The 22,738-nt window shown below is 38.6% G+C and overlaps 1 protein-coding gene across 4 annotated transcripts in view; it reads right to left on the reverse strand.

Moving 5' to 3' along the window:
• ASAP1 (ArfGAP with SH3 domain, ankyrin repeat and PH domain 1) overlaps positions 1 to 22,738 on the reverse strand; it is a 2,547,392-nt gene that overhangs the window by 251,952 nt on the left and 2,272,702 nt on the right. For 2 of the 4 annotated variants that reach the window (XM_044067034.1, XM_044067033.1), the window contains one exon: positions 6,985 to 7,155. The exons of the other annotated variants lie outside the window; for them this stretch is intronic. In XM_044067034.1, coding sequence (XP_043922969.1) covers positions 6,985 to 7,155 — 171 coding nt within the window. The remainder of the gene's footprint in view (positions 1 to 6,984; positions 7,156 to 22,738) is intronic. 4 annotated transcript variants of the gene reach the window in all.

A 22,738-nucleotide genomic window follows, 5' to 3' on the forward strand; every position in this document is an offset into this window, starting at 1 on the left:
GGCATGTCCAAGGGTCAGCTTCCAGTGATTTCTCCTGTCCACCTGGTGAATCTGGACATACTGGGGCAATGCAGCAATTGCCTCATGTACACAGATAACCCTCTCCTCCTACCACCCAACACTACAACCTGTGAGAGATGCACTTACATAGCCAAAATGGAAGCAAAGCTCTCTCCACCCAAGATTGTGCTAGACAGTCAAGAGGAGAAGGTTAACACCCACACTACACCTCAAGCAACACATAGCCCTTCTAAAGCCACACCACCAACACCCACATACAGCAACACTAAATCCACATATGCAGAGGCCCTTAACTGAAATCTGCCCAAGCAACAAGGACCTCTGAAAATGAAATGCAAACAAACACCAATCACAACCAAAGTGCCACATAGTTCACAACACCAGTGTGCCACCCAGCAACAACCCCTAAGGCAAGACAACATACCTAACACTTTAGTCATAGGTGACTCTATAGTCCGACACACTGATGTCCCACTCACCAGGTTGAATAAGGAGAAAATTACAGTCAGCTGCCTGTCGGGTGCCAGGATCCGCCACATAATGCATGCACTCAAGTCACTCCACAACAGGTACAAATATGACTCTGTCATTGTCCATGTTGGAGTGAATGACGAGACATACCTCCCTGGACTACATGAAAAGAGACATGGAAGAGCTCTCGGATCATGTGGCCCAGGCAGGTATGACCCTAGCCCTGAGTAGCATCCTGCCTTCGCCCAGAATGATACCACAATATAAGGACAAAATGACTGACTTCAACAATTGGCTAAGCTTCTGGTGAAATTCAAAGGGGATCCAGTATCTGTCTGCCTGGGATGACATAATCGACAGACCACGATGCTTTGCCAGAGATGGCCTGCACTTGTCACCCCTGGGATTCAGGTTACTGGCTAAGGCTCTCGCCACACCTATAGTGCCTTTTTTAGGCAAAGTTCAAAGAACAAAACCACCACTGTAACAGGTACAAGCATGCAAAATCTGAAGGTAATGCTACTCAATGCTAGAAGTCTAAACTTCAAAATGCACTCTCTCGTGGCACTCCTAAAAATGGAGAACATCAATATCTGTGCAGTAACTGAGACCTGGTTCAAGGCTCCAGAGAGCACCCCTGCAATACCAGGCTACAACTCTTACCACACTTTTCGGCCACCAAACCAGGACCGAAACACTAAAGGTGGAGGAGTGTCAATATTCACCAAGGATATTCACACCACCAGGCTAGTTGCCCAACACAATGCATCTGAAATTCTCCAGGTGCAACTAACACTAGGTAAGACTGCAATCCAAATTGTAGCTTGCTACAGATCCCCCACCCTACCCCAAGATTCTCACTACACCTTTCTAAACATACTGGAAAATATTAAGATAGAACCAAACACCCTAATACTGGGTGATTTTAACTACCCTGCCATTAACTGGGAAAACTACTCATGTACCAACACCTTTGCCCAATGATTCTTGAAATTCATAAATTCCAACACCCTGGATCACCTAATCCATAGTCCCACCAGGGGCTCAAATATCCTAGAACTGGTCATTACCAACATGGAAAATCGAAGCTCCACACCTATGGTCACCCCCTCGTTAGTCAGGTCTGAACATAAGCTAATCATCCTTAACATCCATATCCCACCCCACCCCCCAGTAAGGAAACCTCCATAAAAAACTTCTCCAAAGCCAACTTCATGCTACTCAAGTCAGAAGTGACAAACTTCATGACACCCATGCAGACGGGAACTGAAAGTTCAACTGCTGAATCCTACACTAAGGCACTGTATGAGCACATCCACTCATGCATGAATCGTGCCATCCCACATAGAACCAAGATGCTCTCATCCAAAAAAAGGAAGCCAGTCTGGTGGTCCCCTGCCATAAACAAACTTTACAACAAAAGGAAGAAACTGTTGCAGAAAAGAGGAAAATCCCAGGATGCAAAAAACTCCCTTACCAGCCTCAGTAAGAAACTGAGATCCCTCATAAAATCCTCCAAAGCTAGTTACGAAAATAAAATTGCCAAAGATTCCAAAGACAACCACAAGGCATTCTATAACTATGTCAAGAATCTAAATGGCAATGCTCAGATCTGCTCTGAGCTAAAACAGAATGGCATTAAATATACTGATCCCAAGGATATTGCCAATATCCTGGCAGATCGATTCAGTGCCAACTTCACCCCTCTCACCCCCTAAATGGCCCATCTCAATACCGGAAGATTGCCAAATTCCAGTAATAACGGCCACACAGGTAAAAAACGCACTCTCCAAAGCTAAGAATACAGCATCCATGGGACCAGATGACATCTTGGGCTGTGTACTACATGAACTACAATATGAACTGGCACCTCACCTAAGTGTCATGTTTAATCATAGCCTCACCTCAGGTTTCGTGCCCACTGAGTGGCGCAGAGGTACAGTTATCCCACTCCACAAGGGGGATCCACCTTGGATCCCAGAAACTACCGTCCCATCAGTCTGATGAGCCTTATCTGCAAGGCCATGGAGTGTATTATCATATAACTTATAAACAAAGACATTGGCAACCTTCAAACACTGGACCCCACCCAGTTTGGGTTCGTGAAGGGCCGATCTTGTCTCCTGAACCTGACTGACTTCTTCGAATCAGTCCTCAGAGCCATGGACAAGGGTAAGGAGGTCCACACAGCCTATCTAGACCTCGCCAAGGCCTTTGACACCATCCCCCACTCTGGAATCATAGATAAACTTACTAAGCTGGGCATTAATCCCTACATCACCCAATGTTTTGCTAACTGGCTTACTGATAGAACCCACACTGTAAAAGTAGCGGACTCCAAATCCAGCTCCAGACAAGTGACAAGTGGAGTACCTCAGGGTTCAGTCCTGGGACCGCTCTTGTTTGGCATCTACTTCTCTGAGGTACAGACCAACACTAAGGGACTCTGGCTAACAAAGTTCGCAGATGACTGCAAACTGGGAGCCATTATTGAATCCCCAAATGATGTGGATACTCTACAAAAGGGCCGTATAGAAACAGATGCTTGGTGCCAGAACCATGGGCTCAAGCTCAATGCCAAGAAATGTATAGTTATCCCCTTTGGGAAAAAACATGTACCCATGAATTACCATATAGGTGGCAGTACACTAAACACCGAAAGTGTGATAACAGACTTAGGGACACAGGTGGACAGTGGTCTCTCCTTCGATAACCACATTGCCACAACAGTCAGGAAATCCTTCTATGTAGCACACCTCATCATTAAGGGCTTTTCATCCAGAAAAAAGGAGGTCATTGCCCCACTGTACTCATCCCTCATTAGACCCATTATAGAATACAACGCCCAGTTTGGTATGTACCTCTCAAGACATCTGCAACAACTGGAAAGGCTGCAGAAATACCTCACTAAAAGAATCACAGGCCTAAAGCAGATGCCCTACGCTGACCGCCTTAAAAACCTCCAGCTATACTCTGTCGAATATTGTCTACTCAGAGGTGATCTCTGCTTAACATACAAGGCCATGTCAAACCCAGAGCTGTTGGACATGTTACACTTAAAGAAATCCCAATCCCTCAGAGCAACACGCTCCAGAGATCTCAACCTTGTCATCACAATAAACAAAACATGCTGGAGGGATAGGTTCCTGACCCAGAGACTCCCCAGACTCTGGAATAGATTGCCCATACATGTCAAGCAGAGTGCCTCTTTGGCCCTCTTCAAAAGGAACCTTGACGATTGGATGGGAGAAAGGAAATTCACCCTGGGGATCACGTCAGTCGCCCTGCTAGACAGGGGTCCAGGGAAGTAAATAGTGTGGGAAGAAATAGCCAGGGAATTGTTATGGCTAGGCTTGTATAGGTCCCAGGGCTGATAGCCTAGTACCAACCTATGAACCTATAAATTAAATACTGAATATTATAAAGAAAATAAAAGAACTAGAGATGGGATCATTAAAAGATGGGTGAAATAATTTTCACAAAAATAAATGGTGCACTGGGGGTAGTATACACAGGGCAATGTAAAATCAGATGACTAAAATAAGTAGGTTGGTAGAAATTGTAAAGTAAATCTGTATTTCCTAATGCACAACAGTAAAAGAGGATGTTATGATGGAAACAGTATGTATAATTGTATGCATATGATAAAAGAATGGTTTACAGTTTTTTTTTCAGTTTTTCATTACGATTAATACATATGAATTCATATTACAAAGTAATAATGAGATGAAAAATAGTTGTTTAAAAAGTTTTCCACATTCAACAGGATATTATCATCATGATCATTATAATTATTATAATTATAATTATAATTATTATTATTATTATTATTACAGTCAGATGTGAATGGATACTTTTTTATCATTTTTTTCTTTATCTCGTGACAACCTTTATTGTTTGGGTCTTTCTGCACATCTTTTTTGTGCGCCTTGCCTTTATTTGACTATTTCTTATCAGAACGTGGCTCCTTTTTTCTAACCTCTGAAGTTTACTCTGTAACAAAAGTACTACTAGGTCGATTAACCTTATTTTTTTAAATTTGTTAAATCACAATTGTCAGTATCGTTAGGAAACATCACACACACACACACACACACACACACACACACACACACACACACACACACACACACACACACACACACACAAAACAAAGGTCTTTGGGTGCAATCTGTGTAACACAAGAACACTTAACTAGATGATCTTGCTGGGGAAGTCATTACACCTGACCAAAAAAAAAAAAATAAAATAAAATAAAAAAACTTCCTAAATGGAGTACACTTGCATTTTTTTCTCATTAAAACATTTTTTTTTTAATTTATTTATTTAACATTTGTTGACCGGGAATGTCCGACTAGGTTCCACAGAGCCTGTTTTCAGCGGAGGCCCGGGGAGAAACGCTCCAGATGCATGTCTTTGGAAAACATACTTTTCAGATGATAACTTTGGCCATATCTGTCCAAACTACTTTAATTAATTTAGTCATGCTGCGATAACCACTTTATCCACTTCAGAGTCATACGGGAGCTGAAACCTGTTCCATCAATATACCTCTCAAATGGCCCTCATTTTGTACAACATACCTGGTTTTGCCCACCCTCTCATTAAAAAAAAAAAAAAAAATTCTGGCAAATCACTGAGGATTACAGTCATTCAATAATGCCAGACAATAGGTTTACTGTTCCGAAAATATATCTTGATGCAAAAACTCCTATTGTGTTTTAAGTGAATTTGAGTAACATTAAAAAATTATCCTGGGTTTTAGCCTCCCCCCATACTTGTTCTGGCTTTGTCTAGAATTCGTGAGCAAAGAAGTTGAGAGGTATGTCCATCCCTTTTAACACAGGGCAAATAAAGTAATCCTGGATACTGTACCACCCAATCAAACTAAGCTGCAAACAGACAAAACAGCCAAGCAACCCAACCATTCTGAAGCAGAAAAAATAAATACAGACAGTGCTTAGCAACACTGCTGGTAAAAGGCAGCTTGGGTAAACTGACACTGGTCAAGCAGTAGCAAAAGGAAGAAAGGAAGGTGCTAATTCATACAAAGAGATACTGACATATTCAACCCCTACAAATAAGACCAGACCAGAAGAATCCTCCCCAGAGACAGACAGGTAGCAAATGATTTAACAATCTCGTTTCCTGTGACATAAGCTTTCCCTTTCATCTAGTCACTCTCCAAGTCTGTTTCCTAAGAACACGACACATCTCCACTCTTCGCAGTACATCTCCTTTCACTTAACTACAAATTCTCATAATTCACCTGACAAAATGAGTACAATTCAAGAATATTAAAGCTTAGACTACGATGGCTATCATCTTGCAAGTGCTTCTGTTGTCCATTTGAATGGCTGCTATCTTACAGTTCCAAACATGCTGCATACTGAATGTAAACAAATGAGTCACATCATTATGACAAGCTGAAAGCAGTCACAGGGACATCTCGGAACCAATTATTCAGATTGCATTGGGTCCTTACAGTGTTAAAACAAGGATTCTGCTGCTGACTCACCTTATTGACTGAAAAATCTATTACGTTTAAGACCATTAAAAAGCACCACATTTTCACAATCTGTGCTGAACATGCAAAAACTGGAATTTGTTAATCAAGAGTAATGAACAATAAAAGGGTTTTTCTGTATACCTCATAAAACTGATACTTTTAAAAAGACAGAAAACAGCGACTAAGCTACCCCAGGCTCAGCACTCAGAATGTTCTGTTGGTGGTAGATGGCTGCTTTTGCATTAACAAAATGCATGGCCATTTAAAAAATCATAAACATATGTAAACTCTACTAGAAAGTATATGGAAAAGATGTGCACCTTTCTTGTTGCTGTGCCTACTTGTGAATGTAACTACATTAAAGACGTAGTACTGGCTCAGCAGTAACACAAACTTAATAGAAACTCAAGTTAGCAATCAAACCAAAAGTGCCAGAACACAAACACATGGTAAGTGACAATATGGACACATTAAACATGACAGACTGGCACAAGTTGCATTTTATTAAATCCCAAAAATAACAAAACACAGTTCATGTACACAAAAACAAAAGCAAATTTTGATTCATTTTTTGTTTGAAAACAACAATAATCACTGTAACACAGCAGCATAGATTCAGTGCCTCTCTAAATAAAAACACTGCCCTCACTATAATATGAAGAATTATATTTTTTATGGATATGTATATGCCAGGATCACTTTTTCAGAAAACGGATTATACAAATTAGACGACTGCTGGCACCTGACATAATGGCTGCACAACCATTCAGATAATTTTGCAAACTAATTTTTTAGCCATATTGACTGCAAAAATTATCTCTGAAACTGTTTAAGAAGTGACATCCCCTTTTTGCTAACTATGAGTATTAAAGCACAATAGTTAATATCAAATTACAAAACAAACGAAGGAAGTGCAAATACCTAAAGAGAGGCACTGAGTTATATACTGTCATCTTAACTTCCTTTACATGATGATAACTCACCCCAAGGGACTGCAACTTTATTCTGGGGGCCATGAGGTAGCGGGCTTGGCGGGTCGGAGAGGGTTCTTTTGTGTCCAGGGGGAGGGGGTGGAGGTCTCTTCTTAGACAGAGTGGAGTTGCCACTAGGGGTTTGGGTGCTTATAGGGAGGGTTGAAGGAGGGCCAGATGCAGCTAGAAAAGTACAAAAAACCTCTTACTTTTCTTGGATGTGTGGTGTGAGTTTTAAGCCAGCAGTGAGAGGATCAGCGTGAAAATGTATTTGCAGTACAAGCTGTGGCAAAGGCTGAAAGCAGAAGCTAAATGTAACAAAAATGTACTTACTTGGAAATATTCATCTGCTCAAACCAAAATTACAAACTGGTATTTCATTAACATCTAGCTAACAGTTTCATTTTTGGTTCTTTAGTACTTTACAAATAAAAAGTATGTGCATAACTTACACGATCATGTGAAATTCAGAATAAATCCACGTTTCTTCCCAAAAACAGAGAAAGCAGCAAGGGGAAATCTTTTTTTTTTTTTCTTCCAGTTTTATTAAGGATATATTTTTGTAGTTTATCTTGTGTAAATTACTGCAATTCCTTGAAGCATATTTAACAATTTAATATTAGCCCCCCCCCCCAAATCCTGCAACGGCTGCAGAAGAAACCATTTGCCTTCAGAAGCAACAAAACTGCACTGATAGATTCTGCTTCTGTTTACAACCAGGCAAATATAACTACAGCAAATGAAGCCCTCATAAAAATCCTACTGACTTATATCTCTAGTGTTCCCTGTTAAATACAAGTGTTTTACGTTACTGTAGCATTCACATTTACATTTGGTACCTGCCCTACAATGACCTCATTACTACTACCTGTCTCACCCTGTTTCTGTTATACATGAAGGCACCTCAATAAAAAAGTACAACCTTTCACAATCCTTACCACGTGGAAGACAGTATACTTGCCTTCACAGACTAAGCTGCTGTTTTCAGTGTTAACATTTTACTGAACTGCTAAGTGGCACATTAATGACTTTTTTACTGTTATGCAGTTACTGGTTTTTGAATAGCATGCAAATTAGACAAAAAGGCACACATTTTTTAAGTAATCTTATCTATAACAATTATTTTGTCTCTGGATTTTTGTCAATCAGAAATAACTACATACACATATACTAAGAACAAATAAAGACCAGGAGACTTTACAAACCATTTTACTGATTTGCAGCAAGATACATTAACATGCTTTGGGCTTTAGAATCATCTTTTTTTCTTTTTAATTTTGAGGATTCCTACAGATATTCACTGCATCTTTTTGTTCACCACTATGTTTGCTCTGATCCAGGACCTCTGCTAGAAGTCTGTTCTACACATTCACTACCCTTTCTTTGAAATACTGGACGACTGGATGGGAAATAGGAAATTCACCCCAGGGATCACTTCTGTGGCTCTGCTCGACAGGGGCACAGGAAAATAATTTTCTTGGGTGGCGAAAGCCAATGCACCTTTTTGGCTAGGCTTATATAGACCCTAGGGCTAATAGCCTAGTACCTACCTATGTCACGCCTAGCCTGTCCCACACCATTCTCACTCTGCAGTGCCTTATTCTTAATCACCTCACATTCTAAAAGGATATTACCTTCCTAATTTCTTGTTTATTCATTTTTGATATTTGCATATTTCTTCTGTACCCCTTTCCTTGTCTCTCCCTTGCCTTCAGTGTATTCAAATTATATATATCACATACATGTTTCTTCTTTTCCAAAGAGAAGCTCCTTCCTGAATTTCCCCTCCTTCTTGTTTTCCTCAGACCTTTCCTGTTGTGCGCCATCCAAAAAAGAGCTAAAAAAACAATAATAAATAAAAGTAAAAATTGCATAAACAAGTACTGACATGTGGCTTAAAAGAATCTCGTAGGAGAGCACTTGTCACAGGAACACAGAAAGATGTTAAAAGAAGAAAACCTAGACCCTAACAAGTCCCGTGTGCCTGCAACTTCCTTCACTCTGCCCTCTGCCCTCTTTCATTTATCCCTGGCATTCTTGAATTTATCTGCTGGCCTACTTTTTCTAACTCCGTCTGGAAATTCACTGCATTACCCTACAAAGCCCTCCATGAAGCAGTATTTTCCTAACTCAGTCTTGAATCTTACTCCACTCAGCTGCAAGCTGAGTTCCAGCCTCCACATATCACCTCCTTCCAGTACCCCATTATTAGGGCACAACATCTTTTCCCTATACCAATACCTCACTCAGTCAGCCATTTCTTCGTCTAAAGCTGCCTTGTACTTCCTGATGAACTCTGCTGCTTCTTTCTGACCTCCACACCTCTGGTTTTCATCCACTTATGTTCCCCTCTCTTTTCACACATAACTCTTTTAACCTCAACCTTAATACAGGCTTTTGTTTTGGCTGCCATGTCTCTTCTCCTGAACTCTACTTGCACCCACTTGTCTAAAGACAATGTTATGTTGTCAGCATTTCTCTTCTTCAGGGTACGTGCCAAGTACTTAAGAATCCTTCAGTATAACTCAGCATTTCCATGCCATCTCACAATTGTTACATCTATGTCACTCTTCTACACATTCTTTCAACACCATCTCTCTTTTGCTAAACAGCATACAGAACTGAAAAGAGAATTCCAATGAGATACAAACTGATGCACAGCCTAGATAAACTTCCTGGAAAAGGTGAGTGAAGTTCTCAAAAAGGTATTAACACTGAATATGCAGTCTTAATGGAGTACTTCCTTTAAATTGAAGGATGACAGACTCAACTGGATAAGTATGACTAGGAGTAAGAGACTCTAGACTTGAATCTGAGTTTTGGATCACACTCCAACAATGTTCAACTCCTGCAACACATCCATCTAGATTTCATCAACTCCCAGAACTATCTCATGGGAGAACTGTTTTTTTTTTTGTTTGTTTTAGTTTTGCTTCAGTACCCTCTATGATGACATGAGGTAATGTCATCTGTGCAAGGGAGAGTAGGGCAGTTCATGTGTAACATATGCCAGTATATCTAGCTGGATTATACAGAATTTTATGTCACTTGACTATCACACTGATTTGTGCAGAAGCTTGTGTTAAAACTGTATTAGTAAAGTTGCTTGTGTTAAAAATGCATAAACAGTGGGCCCTGCTGAACAGAAAAGAGATATACATGTATGTCAGACAGTATTATTATAACTGATTAAATGTACATGTTTTAACAGAGAATTCCAAAAGAGAAGAGGTTAATCTCAGTGTAGCTAATTTTGAAAAATAGGTTGAAAATTAAATGGGTTGGTTTAGGCCATAAAGATTTTATCCTACAGGTCTGACTGTAGCCAGAGACAAAAATGTCTGGGAAAACCAGGAACAGGAATCTAACTGTAATGTCATTAGGGGTGAACTAATTACTACCCTAGAAGGGTGAAAGTTTTTGAAATTGTTTTATAGCTTTCAGATGCTGCAACAGATATTAGTAAAGCTCTGGGGGTGTACTGTACCAGAGTCAGGTGACCAGAGATGATGTCATTCTATAACCAGCACTGAAATGATTCTTTAGATATTAGTGACAAATATGACGGAACTCTCGCAGCATCACTTTGTTTTTCGGAACCTGACAGGAAAGATTTCTCACAGATACCTCACACAACCACACACCTCATCTAGCCTTGCTGTAGTAAGCAACTCAACACTCATCATCTTGTCTTGCTGTAGTAAATAAATTAATTAGGGAACTGCAATTATTTAATCAGTCAGGAAATATAGTGAGATTAGTTAAGTAATGTTTTCTGCATATGTGTAAATATATTCAACTGTGTTATTTTTTATATCTCCTGTGAGTGAAACTTTGATGTTTATGGTAACTAGATATTCAGTATTGTCATGTTTTTTAATTTTATTATTTATTATTAAATATTTCTATACCTTTCATAATACTTTCAACATCTTAAGGGTACTTACGCTTATTTTAGTGACACTGTGGCTGCACCTGAAAGCCTTGCTGCATTGGTCAAACTCTACCATTTGTATTAGTATTCATTTTACTCAGTATAATTGGGTACCCTTGTAAAAGACTTAGAGTAGCTGACTGGTGAGAGCATAATTACCTTATAGTCTGGACAGAGGAGGACACAGCTGGTAAATCTGTGCCAGTCTTTCCAAGGTGTTTGTGTGTGAAAATCAAATATCCAAGAGTGTGTGTGTGTCAGCTACTTGGAAGAGCGACACAGTGCTCCAAAGTGGTCAGTGTGGAGTCTTGTTTGGGGCCTGCAGAAAAAGAGACTCCAACCTCAGGTCTGGAGTGTGCTCCCTGTGTGCTCTTAAGGGAAACTGTGCTTGGTGCAGACAGCTGCATCTGAAAATACTATGTGTATCTATTTTTGTCCCTATTGGCCATCCCTCACCGCTGTCAGTGGTGAAGATTGAGGCTCCTTGATTAGTGGCCTGGACTTACCCTCATATAAAGAAAAGTACCACATCCCACTAGATGTTTCTGGGAGTGCTTCTTCATAGAAGGGTATGTCAATTATTTTCATGAATTCCTTAAAGTGCTTGTTGACCTTCCATAGTTGAGGTCAACATTTCTCCACACTTGCCGAGAATTACTTAGATGATGTCCTACCCTACCCTCATCTGACTCTTCAGATGGTCTACCAAATACTCTTTCAGAACACTTGATCATCATTCTCCACAGCCTCACTAAATTCCTTCCATATCCAGGTCCTCACCTCAAGAACCACCACAACTCTTTTCTTGGCAAATTCCTGGCACTTGCTAGTAAGATCTGGAAATCCCTATTAGCGCTAAATGTTAGGCCTTTTCCATTAACACGACAACTAATGTTACAGAAATTGCAAGCAGAGACCATCTTTTGACCACAGATCCTGCACACTAACTCAGCTACTGACATCTTAAATATGATGAGTTTAAACTCAATTCCCCCAAAGGTATAGGGATATATTCTTCTCAATGTTAGAGCTTAAATCAGCTTTCGCAGAGCATCTCCATTGCATTTGGGATTTCCATGTCTGTTCAGTAACTTGCTCAACTCACTACCAAGTGGAAATCAATTGATACCTCAGCACTTCAACTGTGATAGTCCAGAACATATAACCTCAAACAGGACGAAATGTCTACCTAGGTGATCCTTGAACTTGTGGCCAATGTGATTTGGTACTAAAGTTCACTTAGAAGCATCTATTTCTTTGAATTTGGTTGTAGAATATGTCAAGCCATCAGGCTTAGAAAATAACACCAAAGCACAACAGCTGTAAAATATGTCCCTGAGGTCTGCAATAGAACTGAATTCTCTGGATCGTCTCTGCATCATACATGACATGATAATCAATATAGCTAGCTCATTATCAAGTAAAGTAGGTGCTCCATACTGCACATCCCCATTTCACAGAACTATAAAATATATAAATCAGTGAGATGAAATGCACTGATCATTTCACATTAACCTTGTCAGTATGCAGTACTGTGAATATCATGAGCTATTTACCTCAAAATGAAATTTTGCAAACATTCAAAAACATTTGTAATAATTCAACTTTCAATCCATAGAACTATCATTAGCTCTAGAAATGTTCATACACCCATCTATTTTCTTCAACAGTCTACCATAATGGGAGAATTTAATGGATTATTTACAATGGGCATCTCTGATAGATTTTAAGAGCTTCTGAGACAGTTCCTGCTGCAGAATAGGTTCATTTAAAGAGAGAGGAATCATTCTCTGCAGCTCTTGACTATCACAAATGTCACAGTCTCTTACTTTAATACAACAGGGCTGTTTTTGACGTGTTGCTCTTCATCCAGAAATGTCCATGTTAATGTTGACATATTTGTTTTGTACAAATGTATGCAATTTCTCCTATATGGTTTATCATATTCCCCACAAACTAAAAAGAATCTTGGTTCAGCTACTTTACTAACAACTTAATTTGAAGCTTACAGACTTTCCCATGGCTTTTGGTTCCTTACTTTGTCTCCACACTGCAAATATGACACATTTCTTCAGTTCCTATCATCGGCTGACTTTTTTCCACCATTTCATTTAAATTATGCATACTCTCAGATATCAGAAACATAGATGAAACAGGCAACCTGTTTTTCATCATTCCATCAATCTGTTTTTCATCATTCTACCAATCAACACTTGAGCGACTAAAAGACTGATTCCTTGAAGTGAAGTATTCCTGCATTTCTGAAAGCAGCATGACAGCCCTCACACGTTTTGCTACAGCAGGATATTTATCTTTCCTTTTCTATTTGTCTCAGGATAGTATGGCCTAGATGTTAAATGTCTGAATTCCCACTCATGCACAAATCTTCTCAATTTCTCACTTGTGTACTGCAGACTATTGTGAGATAGGAAAACATCAAGTATTCCTCTGTTGAGTAAAATGAATTTAATGCACAGATCATGCTTGCACTTACTGAATCTGTCAGTTTAATTAATTCAGGGAAGCTGCAAGATAATAATACACATATCCACAAATCTGCTCATGGTTTCTCTTAAGTGGACCAAACCTGCACCAATTTGATTCCATGGACTATCTGGAAATGGGTATGCTACTGTTCTGGATTAGTATTATGGCATGTACTGCAGATGGCTCATCTCCGCACTGTGTGTTCTATCAGAGTTGAAACTCATGGAAATCATCTCTGCACTGTGTCCTAAGAGTTGAAAATAGCAAAAATACATACATTATGAGTCCATAAATCCACTCAAGCATTTCTCTCATTTCACTGTGAAGTATTACTTTGCCAGCTTTGAACACAAAGCCTTGAGTGCAGTTTATTTTTCCTTGGAAGGAAAAAAAGACTAATTTTTTTGCTCAAGATAATGTTTCACTGCAACATATTTCAGTTCAGTAGCTGCAGTTCTAAATAGTTACCAGCACAGATTTGAAATTTTCTGTTCTCTCACTGGTAACTGTCTTAGCATTTTTCTTGCAACATTTTATAATTCCCTGAAAAATACTCAGTATATCTCTAATGTATACATCTTTGCCTGCTCAGTACATCCCTTTCAGATTATACTTCTGTAGAGTGTCATCATCTCCAATTTTGGAGATGCCTTTACAATTTTTTGTATACAGTTTGCAAGTGTTTGTGGTATGTTTCCACATGAATTTCTTTGCCATAAACACATTAATGGCATTTTTCAAGTCCATACACTATTGCTAACTTTCTTTTCTATCTGAGCACAGCACTCTGATGCATCTGTAAACACCCTTGATCCACAGATCCATGCTCATTTCCCTTGGAGGATTACATATCATATCATACCTTCAATTTAATTGACATCTACTTGCAGAAAAGTTGATGTATTCATGTCATAGTGTTTTAAAGCTAGAATATCAGTAAATAATTTCTTAAGCATCTCAAAATTAACTTCCTCTTGGCTCTATTCCCATGCTGATACACAGTTACATCAGAAATATCAGGTACACACTCGCCAAGAAAATGAACCCCTTTAAAACTGTCTGTAATGTCTGTTTGTCTTATGGCATTGATATCTGCACAATGCCCCTGTTTTTGTTCTGGATCAGATTTCAGATCAGTTATAAAAATATGACCAAAGATTTACAGAGTTACCAATCTGATTTTACATTTGTTCCTATTTAGCTTGAAATAGTGTTGTCAATCAATTTAAAAGTTATATCAGTCACCTGTCACAGTCTTCATGTTTCTGGCCTCACAGTAATATATCCGTTATGTTTAGGAGACCATATAAGCCTTTAATTACTTGTACAACAGCTCTTTGGAACACGTCTTGTGCTGGCAAAATACCAAACAGAAGTCTAAGGAATCTGTACCTTCATAATGGTCATCATCATCTTCTTTTGCCTGTTCCCATTAGGGGTTGCCACAGTGGATCATCTGTTTCCATTTCTTCCTGTCCTCTGCATCTTGCTCTGTCACACCAACCACCTGCATGTCCTCTCCCACCACATTCATAAACCTTATCTTAGGCCTTCCTCTTTTCCTGTTACCTGGTAGCTTCATTCTTAGCATCTTTTTCCCAATATACTCAGCATCTCTATTCAGCACATGTCCAAACCAACATAATCTTGCCTCTCTGGCTTTGTATCCAAACCTTCCAACCTGGGTTGACCCTCTAATATACTTATTCCTAATCCTGTACTTATTCCTAATCCTGTCCACCTTCATCAGACCCAGTGCAAATCTTAACATCTTTAACTCTGCCACATCCAGCTCAAACTCCTGCCTTTTTGTCACTCCACTGTCTCCAACCCATATAATATAGCTGGTCTCACTACCCTCTTGTAGACCTTCCCTTTCAATCTTACTGGTACTCGTCTGTCATAAATCACTCCTGACACTCTTCTCCACCCACTCCATCCTGCCTGTACTCTCTTCTTCACCTCTCTTCCACACTCACTGTTACTCTGAACTACTGATCCCAAGTATTTAACTCACCCACCTTCGCCACCTCTATTCCTTGCATCCTTACCATTCCTCTATCCTCCCTCTCATTTACACGCATATATTCTGTCTTAGTCCTGCTGACCTTCATTCCTCTTCTCTCTAGAGCATATCTCCATCTCTCCAGGGTCTCCTCCACCTGTTCCCTCCTCTCACTACAGATCATAATGTCATCTGCAAACATCATAGTCCATGGGGACTCCTGTCTGATCTCGTCTGTCAACCTGTCCATCACCATTGCAAATAAGAAAGGTCTCAGAGCTGATCCTTGATGTAACCCCACCTCCACCTTAAACGCATCCATCACTCCCACCGCAAACCTCACTGCTGTTACACTACCCTATCCTGTACCACTCTTACATACTTCTCTGACACTCCTGATTTCCTCATACAATACTACTAATTAAACACTCTGAGTGAAACAAATTCCAAAATACCACTGTCGCTTGAACAATATAGCAGCCAGACTGTGTTGAATAAATTCGTTTAATCAATTCTGGTACCTCGGCCTTCGCCTTCTCATGGAATAAATGTACTACACAATACAGTCCCTTATAAATCATCCTCTAACAATTTACATAAGTAATTGATTTTATTCATGGCCCATTTTGAAAATTTATTTATTTATCCAAAGAACTTTTTCCAGAACAAAGTCGTGAAATACAAAAGATTTATTGATGACCTCTTGTTTCTTTGCAGGGGGGATCCAAACGATTTTGAGGAATTTATTCTGGAAATAAAAGATAATCCATGTGGCCTGGATTTTACGTATCTTGTAGGCAGGCACAGGATTCAGTTTTTGGATATAGAACTTTATGTAGGATCTGACAATAAAGTGCAATATAAGCCTTTTCATAAGGCTACAGCAGCTAACAATTTTTTGCATGCATCTAGTATGCATAGTATTTGTCTCAGAAATTCCCTTCCATTAGGAGAGTTTAAACGAATTGCGACAAATACCTCGGAAATGGAAAGGATGAATAATGAATTCAACAAAATTGAGACAAAACTTAATGCAAGAGGTTATTCTAAGAATATAATAAAGGCAGCTAGAGGGCATGTTGAATATGATTTAGGAATGAGGGGTTCAAATAGGAAAAGGCTTACACATAAAACATTTTATTCAGAGGAAAGTAGGGGCCAGGTTTTGAATGGTAGAAGGGATGCACACAAGGAGAGTATATTTTTTTGTTAACAAATTTTCAGATTTTTCCAGTATTTTAAGGAAAGTAGTATTATCACTGTGGCCTATCATCGTTGGAGATGATAAGGCAGGAAAACTGTTTCCTAACACAGTAACATTTTCCTATGGTAGATTTCAAAATTTGAAGGAAATATTAAATACTAGAAGTAAGTTAACAAAGAATAGAAAGGTTGGGACTTACCAGTGTGGGAGGTGCAAGGTTTGTGCTAGAGTTAGAAAGTTAGATGGAACTAGAATCAACAATGTGAGATATAGTGCTTTGGAATTTTTTGATTGCAACTCTTCTGGAGTGGTTTATATCATAGGTTGCAGTTGTGCAACCCAGAAATGGTATATTGGACAGACCAGAAGGAGAGTTAAGCTCAGAATTCTTGAACATCTGGGAGACATCAGGAATAGGAGGTTAGATAGTCCGGTGGCCAGTCATTTTTGTGAACAGCACAGGGGACTTTCTGATGGGCTAGTTTTTTGTGTTCTGGGTAAACCAAATGATGTGGGTGACAACAATTTAGGTTTTTATAATAGGTTGTTGGAAATGGAATCTAGATTTATTATAAATTATAGTACTCTTTTTCCTAATGGGATTAATTTAGAAATGTAAAGTTATAAAAGTATAAAATTATGAGCTTATAAATTTTGTATAATAAAAGTATTTTTATATACATTTTTTATTTTCATGAAAATTGTTATATTTATGAGATGGTTTATTTTGGGACATGCTAAATAATGCATGTTGTGTTTTAAAAAAAGTTTTTTGGAAAAGTAGTTTTGGCTTTAAGATGAAAAATATTTAATTGTTTTATTGAAATCAATTACTTATGTAAATTGTTAGAAGATGATTTATAAGGGACTGTATTGTGTAGTACATTTATTCCATGAGAAGGCGAAGGCCGAGGTACCAGAAATGATTAAACGAATTCCTCATACAATACCACAACTCCTTTCTAGGCACCTTGTCATATGCTTTCTCTAAGTCTAAAAAAACACAATACAACTCCTTCTGACCTTCTCTGTACTTTTCCATACCATTATGTACCTTCACAATGGTATAATACATAATTTGAAAATTCTTTATCTAGCTTTTTCTGTGAGAAACTTTGGTGCATATCTAGCATTATCTAGTACTATTAAAAAAACTTAGCATTTCTCATTCTCAAGATGACTTCTTCAATTGTAATCAATGGGTAATGCTCTTTTTTAATTACATTATTCATGTCATGTATATCAATACATATGATAACGTAATCTGAATGACTCTCATACTGTTCATTCATTCTGTTAGCTTTAACTGCTTCTTAATGACATTAAAGTCTTTTTTTATCCATTTCCTTTTCTACCTTACCTCTTAGTGCTATACTTACTTTTCTGGCATCACTGGCAATGCGTCAGGGTTTATTTTATTTTCTCAACAAGCCTAAGTCTGCATTTCACACAGTCATATAGGAAATAAATGCTACAGTTCCACATTATTATCTATATGACAGTGCTATTGATGCTCTACATGATCTCTGTGACTGATTTTAAACACATACAGCCATTGCTTTCACACTGTCAATATTGTTTACCATTCCTATCTTCTGTGGTAGACTGGTTGATTCCCTCAGCTCACTGTGTGACTTTCAGTAAGTCACGTAACCGGGCATTTTTCCTGGATTGCCACTGAAAAGGGACTATGTGTCTAGTGGGCCTACCCAGTTAAATGCTTACTGTTATTGTTATTCTTTCAAACCAAATATTCCAAATTCTGATAATCTACTTCATTAAGTGCACCTATCTGAAAAGAAAAACTGTGCTTCTTCATGTACCTTAGTACAGACAATGTATGACTAGCTCGGAGGTTCAGTAAAAATTCCCAACTGGGTTCAGAACAAATAAGGCAACCTTCCCCATCACTCGTCTTCATGTTAACTCCATCTCTGCTTTATGTATTTGCCTCTACATGATGGACTTGAACTGGAGTCCTCTCTATCTGGATGTCTTTATTAATAAGGCATAGGAAGGGGGCTGCAGCATTTTGAACACTGACTAATTTCATTCTTAGAGTGCCTCCAAAACTAGGCCACTATGACTGCAAATATCTCTTAGGATTTGCACAGCCAAACCTCTAATCACGGTCACTTATGTACTGTTGACACAACCCCTAAAACTTAAACTAAGTTACTTATGTAAAGCTTTGGAAAAATTGTATGCATAATTAAGGTGTACATAATTCGCCATCTTCAAGATTGCTCTTGAAAAATAATTCAAACTCTGCCATAATTTCTGTTCACTATAAATCCTGTGGTTGGCAAGCAGATCAGGCCCTCCCCACTAAGCATTACAGCAGTAAAAATTAACAAATAATTCTAGAATGACATTCGACAATATGAACAACTCTTTTATTGGTGTAATTCCATTAAATGGATGACTCTACTTCAACAATGTCTATACTCCAAATTTCTGAATTTAGGACATTTATAACAGGGTTGTCGCCTCACAGATGGACGTTGCCCTGTTTGATTCTCAGCTAGAGCGTCTTCTGTGTGGAGACATGCGTGAATGGGCGTACCTTCGTTGAAGGTTGTGCGTCAGGGCTGGCAACTCGGCACATAAAAATCTACTGCCAATCATTAGCGGACTGGAGTTCCGCTGTGGCGACCCCTAACCGGGAAAAGCCGAAAGACACAACATAACAGCAGCAGTCAAGGTCATCCTCAATAATGTAAGCAAAGCTAGCTCTGAACATGAAGACACTCACTCAGAGGTGGTCCTCTATGGATTACCTATGAGTGATAGAAGCACACTTGTTCAACTTACTGGTTTCTGAAAAATTAATGCTGAAACTGGAGAGTCGAAAATGTCATAAAAACGCACATCCAGAAAATCTTTTTTTGGAGGGGGTCAACCGTCCCCACCCCCATATTATACATACCAAGTCCACAGTCACACAGCAGTGGAAAAAAAAAGGAAAAAACCTGAAAAGTGTAGCTAGACCACACAATATAACACAGTGAAAATTCAGAACAATATCACATTTTCTAACTAAAACCACTTGTCCATGAGTGCATCAATGACAAGTAACCATGATGATCACTGCAAGCCACTATACCACAAAAACTGGTAATATCTTTTGCCTGAGTATTCTTCTCACTTCCTCACTTCATTATCTTCCCTTTCCTTTTTTTAAAACACTTCTCACTCACTTGGAAAGTTGCCCAGGATGTATTGCATACAAAGTCACAAACTCAGGAGATGTACTTCCCAACTCAACTACCACCTCATATAATATTTTCCTGGTTTTAAGTGAATCAGAAAAAAAAGCAAATCTGCATTTTACCACCGTCTCAAAAACAACCTCAATCTACACACACACTAGCATTGCTTCAGGGCTCTGCATAAAACTCTTACTTGCTTTTTCCAGTCTATAACTCACTGAGTAACTAACTAGATCAAAACCTCTAACCACAACACAGCTTCACCTGTTCCCACAGCTTTGTGTTATGATGTTGAAACTACTTTCAAATAAAAAACAAGGTCTATTTTCTGTGTGCTTCATCAAATTCCAGTTAAGGTAATGAGTCAGAGACTAAGTCTGAAACTTCATCTTGATAGAGGTTCTGCCAGTCTTAGTGAGGGTATCTTAAGACATTGATTATCAGCTAGACATTTACCTAATGTCACTCATTCATCTCTAACACATATGACAAGAAGGCTGGGGTTTTTGTTTAGCTGTTTTAATACATAGAAACACAGCAGTATGGACAGCAGCATCATTAAATATGAACAAACTAGTTAACAGACAGACCTTACATACACGCATGCTTACATCTCAACAGCTAACTACAAAATGGCAGTCAGGCTTGCACATGCTCAGTATTTATACATTAGTGCAAGCCCTTGGATAGCTTCTTAAAGGTATATACACACATATTGATCTACACCTATGGCATTTTTCCCTTTGGCCCCATTTAAGGCTCTGTTATTTAATACTCAAGGTCTCTGTGTAATTCAAAGTCATAGACTGGGGGATAACAGTAGTGAGGGTGTCAACTGTTTTAAATCACAAGTAAAAAGTTGGGAGTGCCATCACCTTCAAGACTGCCTTTTATATATGAGTGAATGGAAGGCTTTTCCTTATCTTCTATCGACCCCATTATCTGGGGATATTTCGGCAAAAGGTCAGAGACTTCATAGCTCACAGAGTATAAAACTGACCCAAGATGTTTAATTCTAGCTAATTTCAATATGTGGGTTCTCTCCCCCAGAATGCATTCAGAGTTTATAAGGTTACTTTAAATAATAACTGTCAGGATATGGACATGGTTTCATATATATGTAATACCAGCGATGGCTCAAACCCTTTTCTTACCAGGCTAAATCCAGCCTGGAAATCTCTTGGCCCAGTCATCTATCAGAATGCATGACTTTCTCTGAGGATAGGGACTTTTTTTTTCATTTATTCTCCATGAGGGATTTATTACCCTACTCCTATAAAAGCTCTCTAGCTCAATCCCAGCAAACTGGAAACTTTTGACCCCCATCTCTAACTTGTCTTTTTTTGAGAAAGGTAATTGCCAGGATGATTTATGTAAAAGAGTAGGTAACTGTTAAGAATACTGGGACACAAGTAAAGCACACTGCAAATACATGATCAATATCCAACAATATCTGCAAACTCTATTTTCCATAATACCAACTCCAAACATTCCTTAACCTTCACCTAGTTCTATGAGGAGTTAAGATGTTTGCCAGTACACCTTGCAAACGGTATTATGAAAAATACAGTTTAGAGAAAGTATAAATTACTGTTAAATTCTATACAAATAAATAAATACTATTAATATTAAATTATCACAGTTCAACCAATTAATTCAATGACATCAGCATTACCCTCCGGTTCCCTGACAAGCAGTTCTCATAATATGGTCTAGTATTCTAATGATGCAAATATGGCAGTCCACCACGTAAAATGGTTAAGCACTGTTAGCACTTGACCAGTTACATTCATATCTTACATTACATGATCTCCTAAATCTATTTCAGTCTGATTTTGGATGAAGACACAGCAATAGACTGCCCCTCTAAGTGTAATAAATGACATTTAAAATGGAGAACTTCCCATTTAAGGGTAGTAAATGATCTCCAAGTGACATGGGATCATAATCATCCTCAGTCCTCTTTCATCTCTCAGCATTTTACAGCATGGACCATGGAATTTTGATCAGGTGCCTCTGTGCATTATAGTCTCTCTTCAATAGTTCTTGAGTAGTCTGTCTCCTACCTCTTGGGTTATACTTTGTGGGTTATTTCTGAAATTAAATCTTACAGGAGCTATCCAGTGGCATGTGGGATGCAGCAGAGGTAAGTCTTGGCTCTGCTTTTCAAAGGGCATGTACTACAATCAAACGTGTTTATTTAAAACAGAAGAATACAGTATCAGTGTTAAGTTGATGATATTCAGCTATATCTCTCCTTTTGTCAGAAGAGTGAATCTACTTTTACTATCCTCAGACTGCTACACTGCCACCTTCCATGGGACGAATTCTAATAATCTGTAACTCAACTTAGTAATATAAGAAGCAATGTTTGTATATACCACTGTTCATACTTCTCAAGTGCCATTCTTTTCTATCTTTACTTTTAGAGGGAGAACAAAATGGAGCATCTGCTAACTGTAGTACCCCTATAACACACAAAAACGACAGAAACATGCAGAATATGTCATATGTTTTATAAAAATACTGTTAATAAAAATTGTTTTACTTACAGTCACCTTTCCTTCCTCTTTCCTTCTACTTAATGTTCTTTCAAACATTAATAACAAGAAGTATGGCATATGCTTTTGGAATCCTTTACAAGTTTAACAAACTCAAAAAATTGCAATATTTCCAGGTTTTCATCTGACTGATGATTTGTAATTCCATATTTATTCATTATTTTCTGAGTTGCTGTTTTTGTTCTCATTTATCTCTGTCTCCCACCTCCAATCTCTGATTCATTTCCAATGTATTTCTGCCCTTTAGTCAACTCCTGTGCTTTTCTCTGTCTCTCAAGCTTTTTCATTTGGGACACTGGAAAAGGTTTCACTGGCATAGTCTCTCTATGAGCTTTATTATCATAAGAATAACAACCAGAGTCC

Source organism: Protopterus annectens, chromosome 3.part1 (genome assembly GCF_019279795.1).
Source record: "Protopterus annectens isolate FY-2018-M chromosome 3.part1, PAN1.0, whole genome shotgun sequence".
In the NCBI taxonomy this organism is placed as follows: domain Eukaryota; kingdom Metazoa; phylum Chordata; order Ceratodontiformes; family Protopteridae; genus Protopterus; species Protopterus annectens.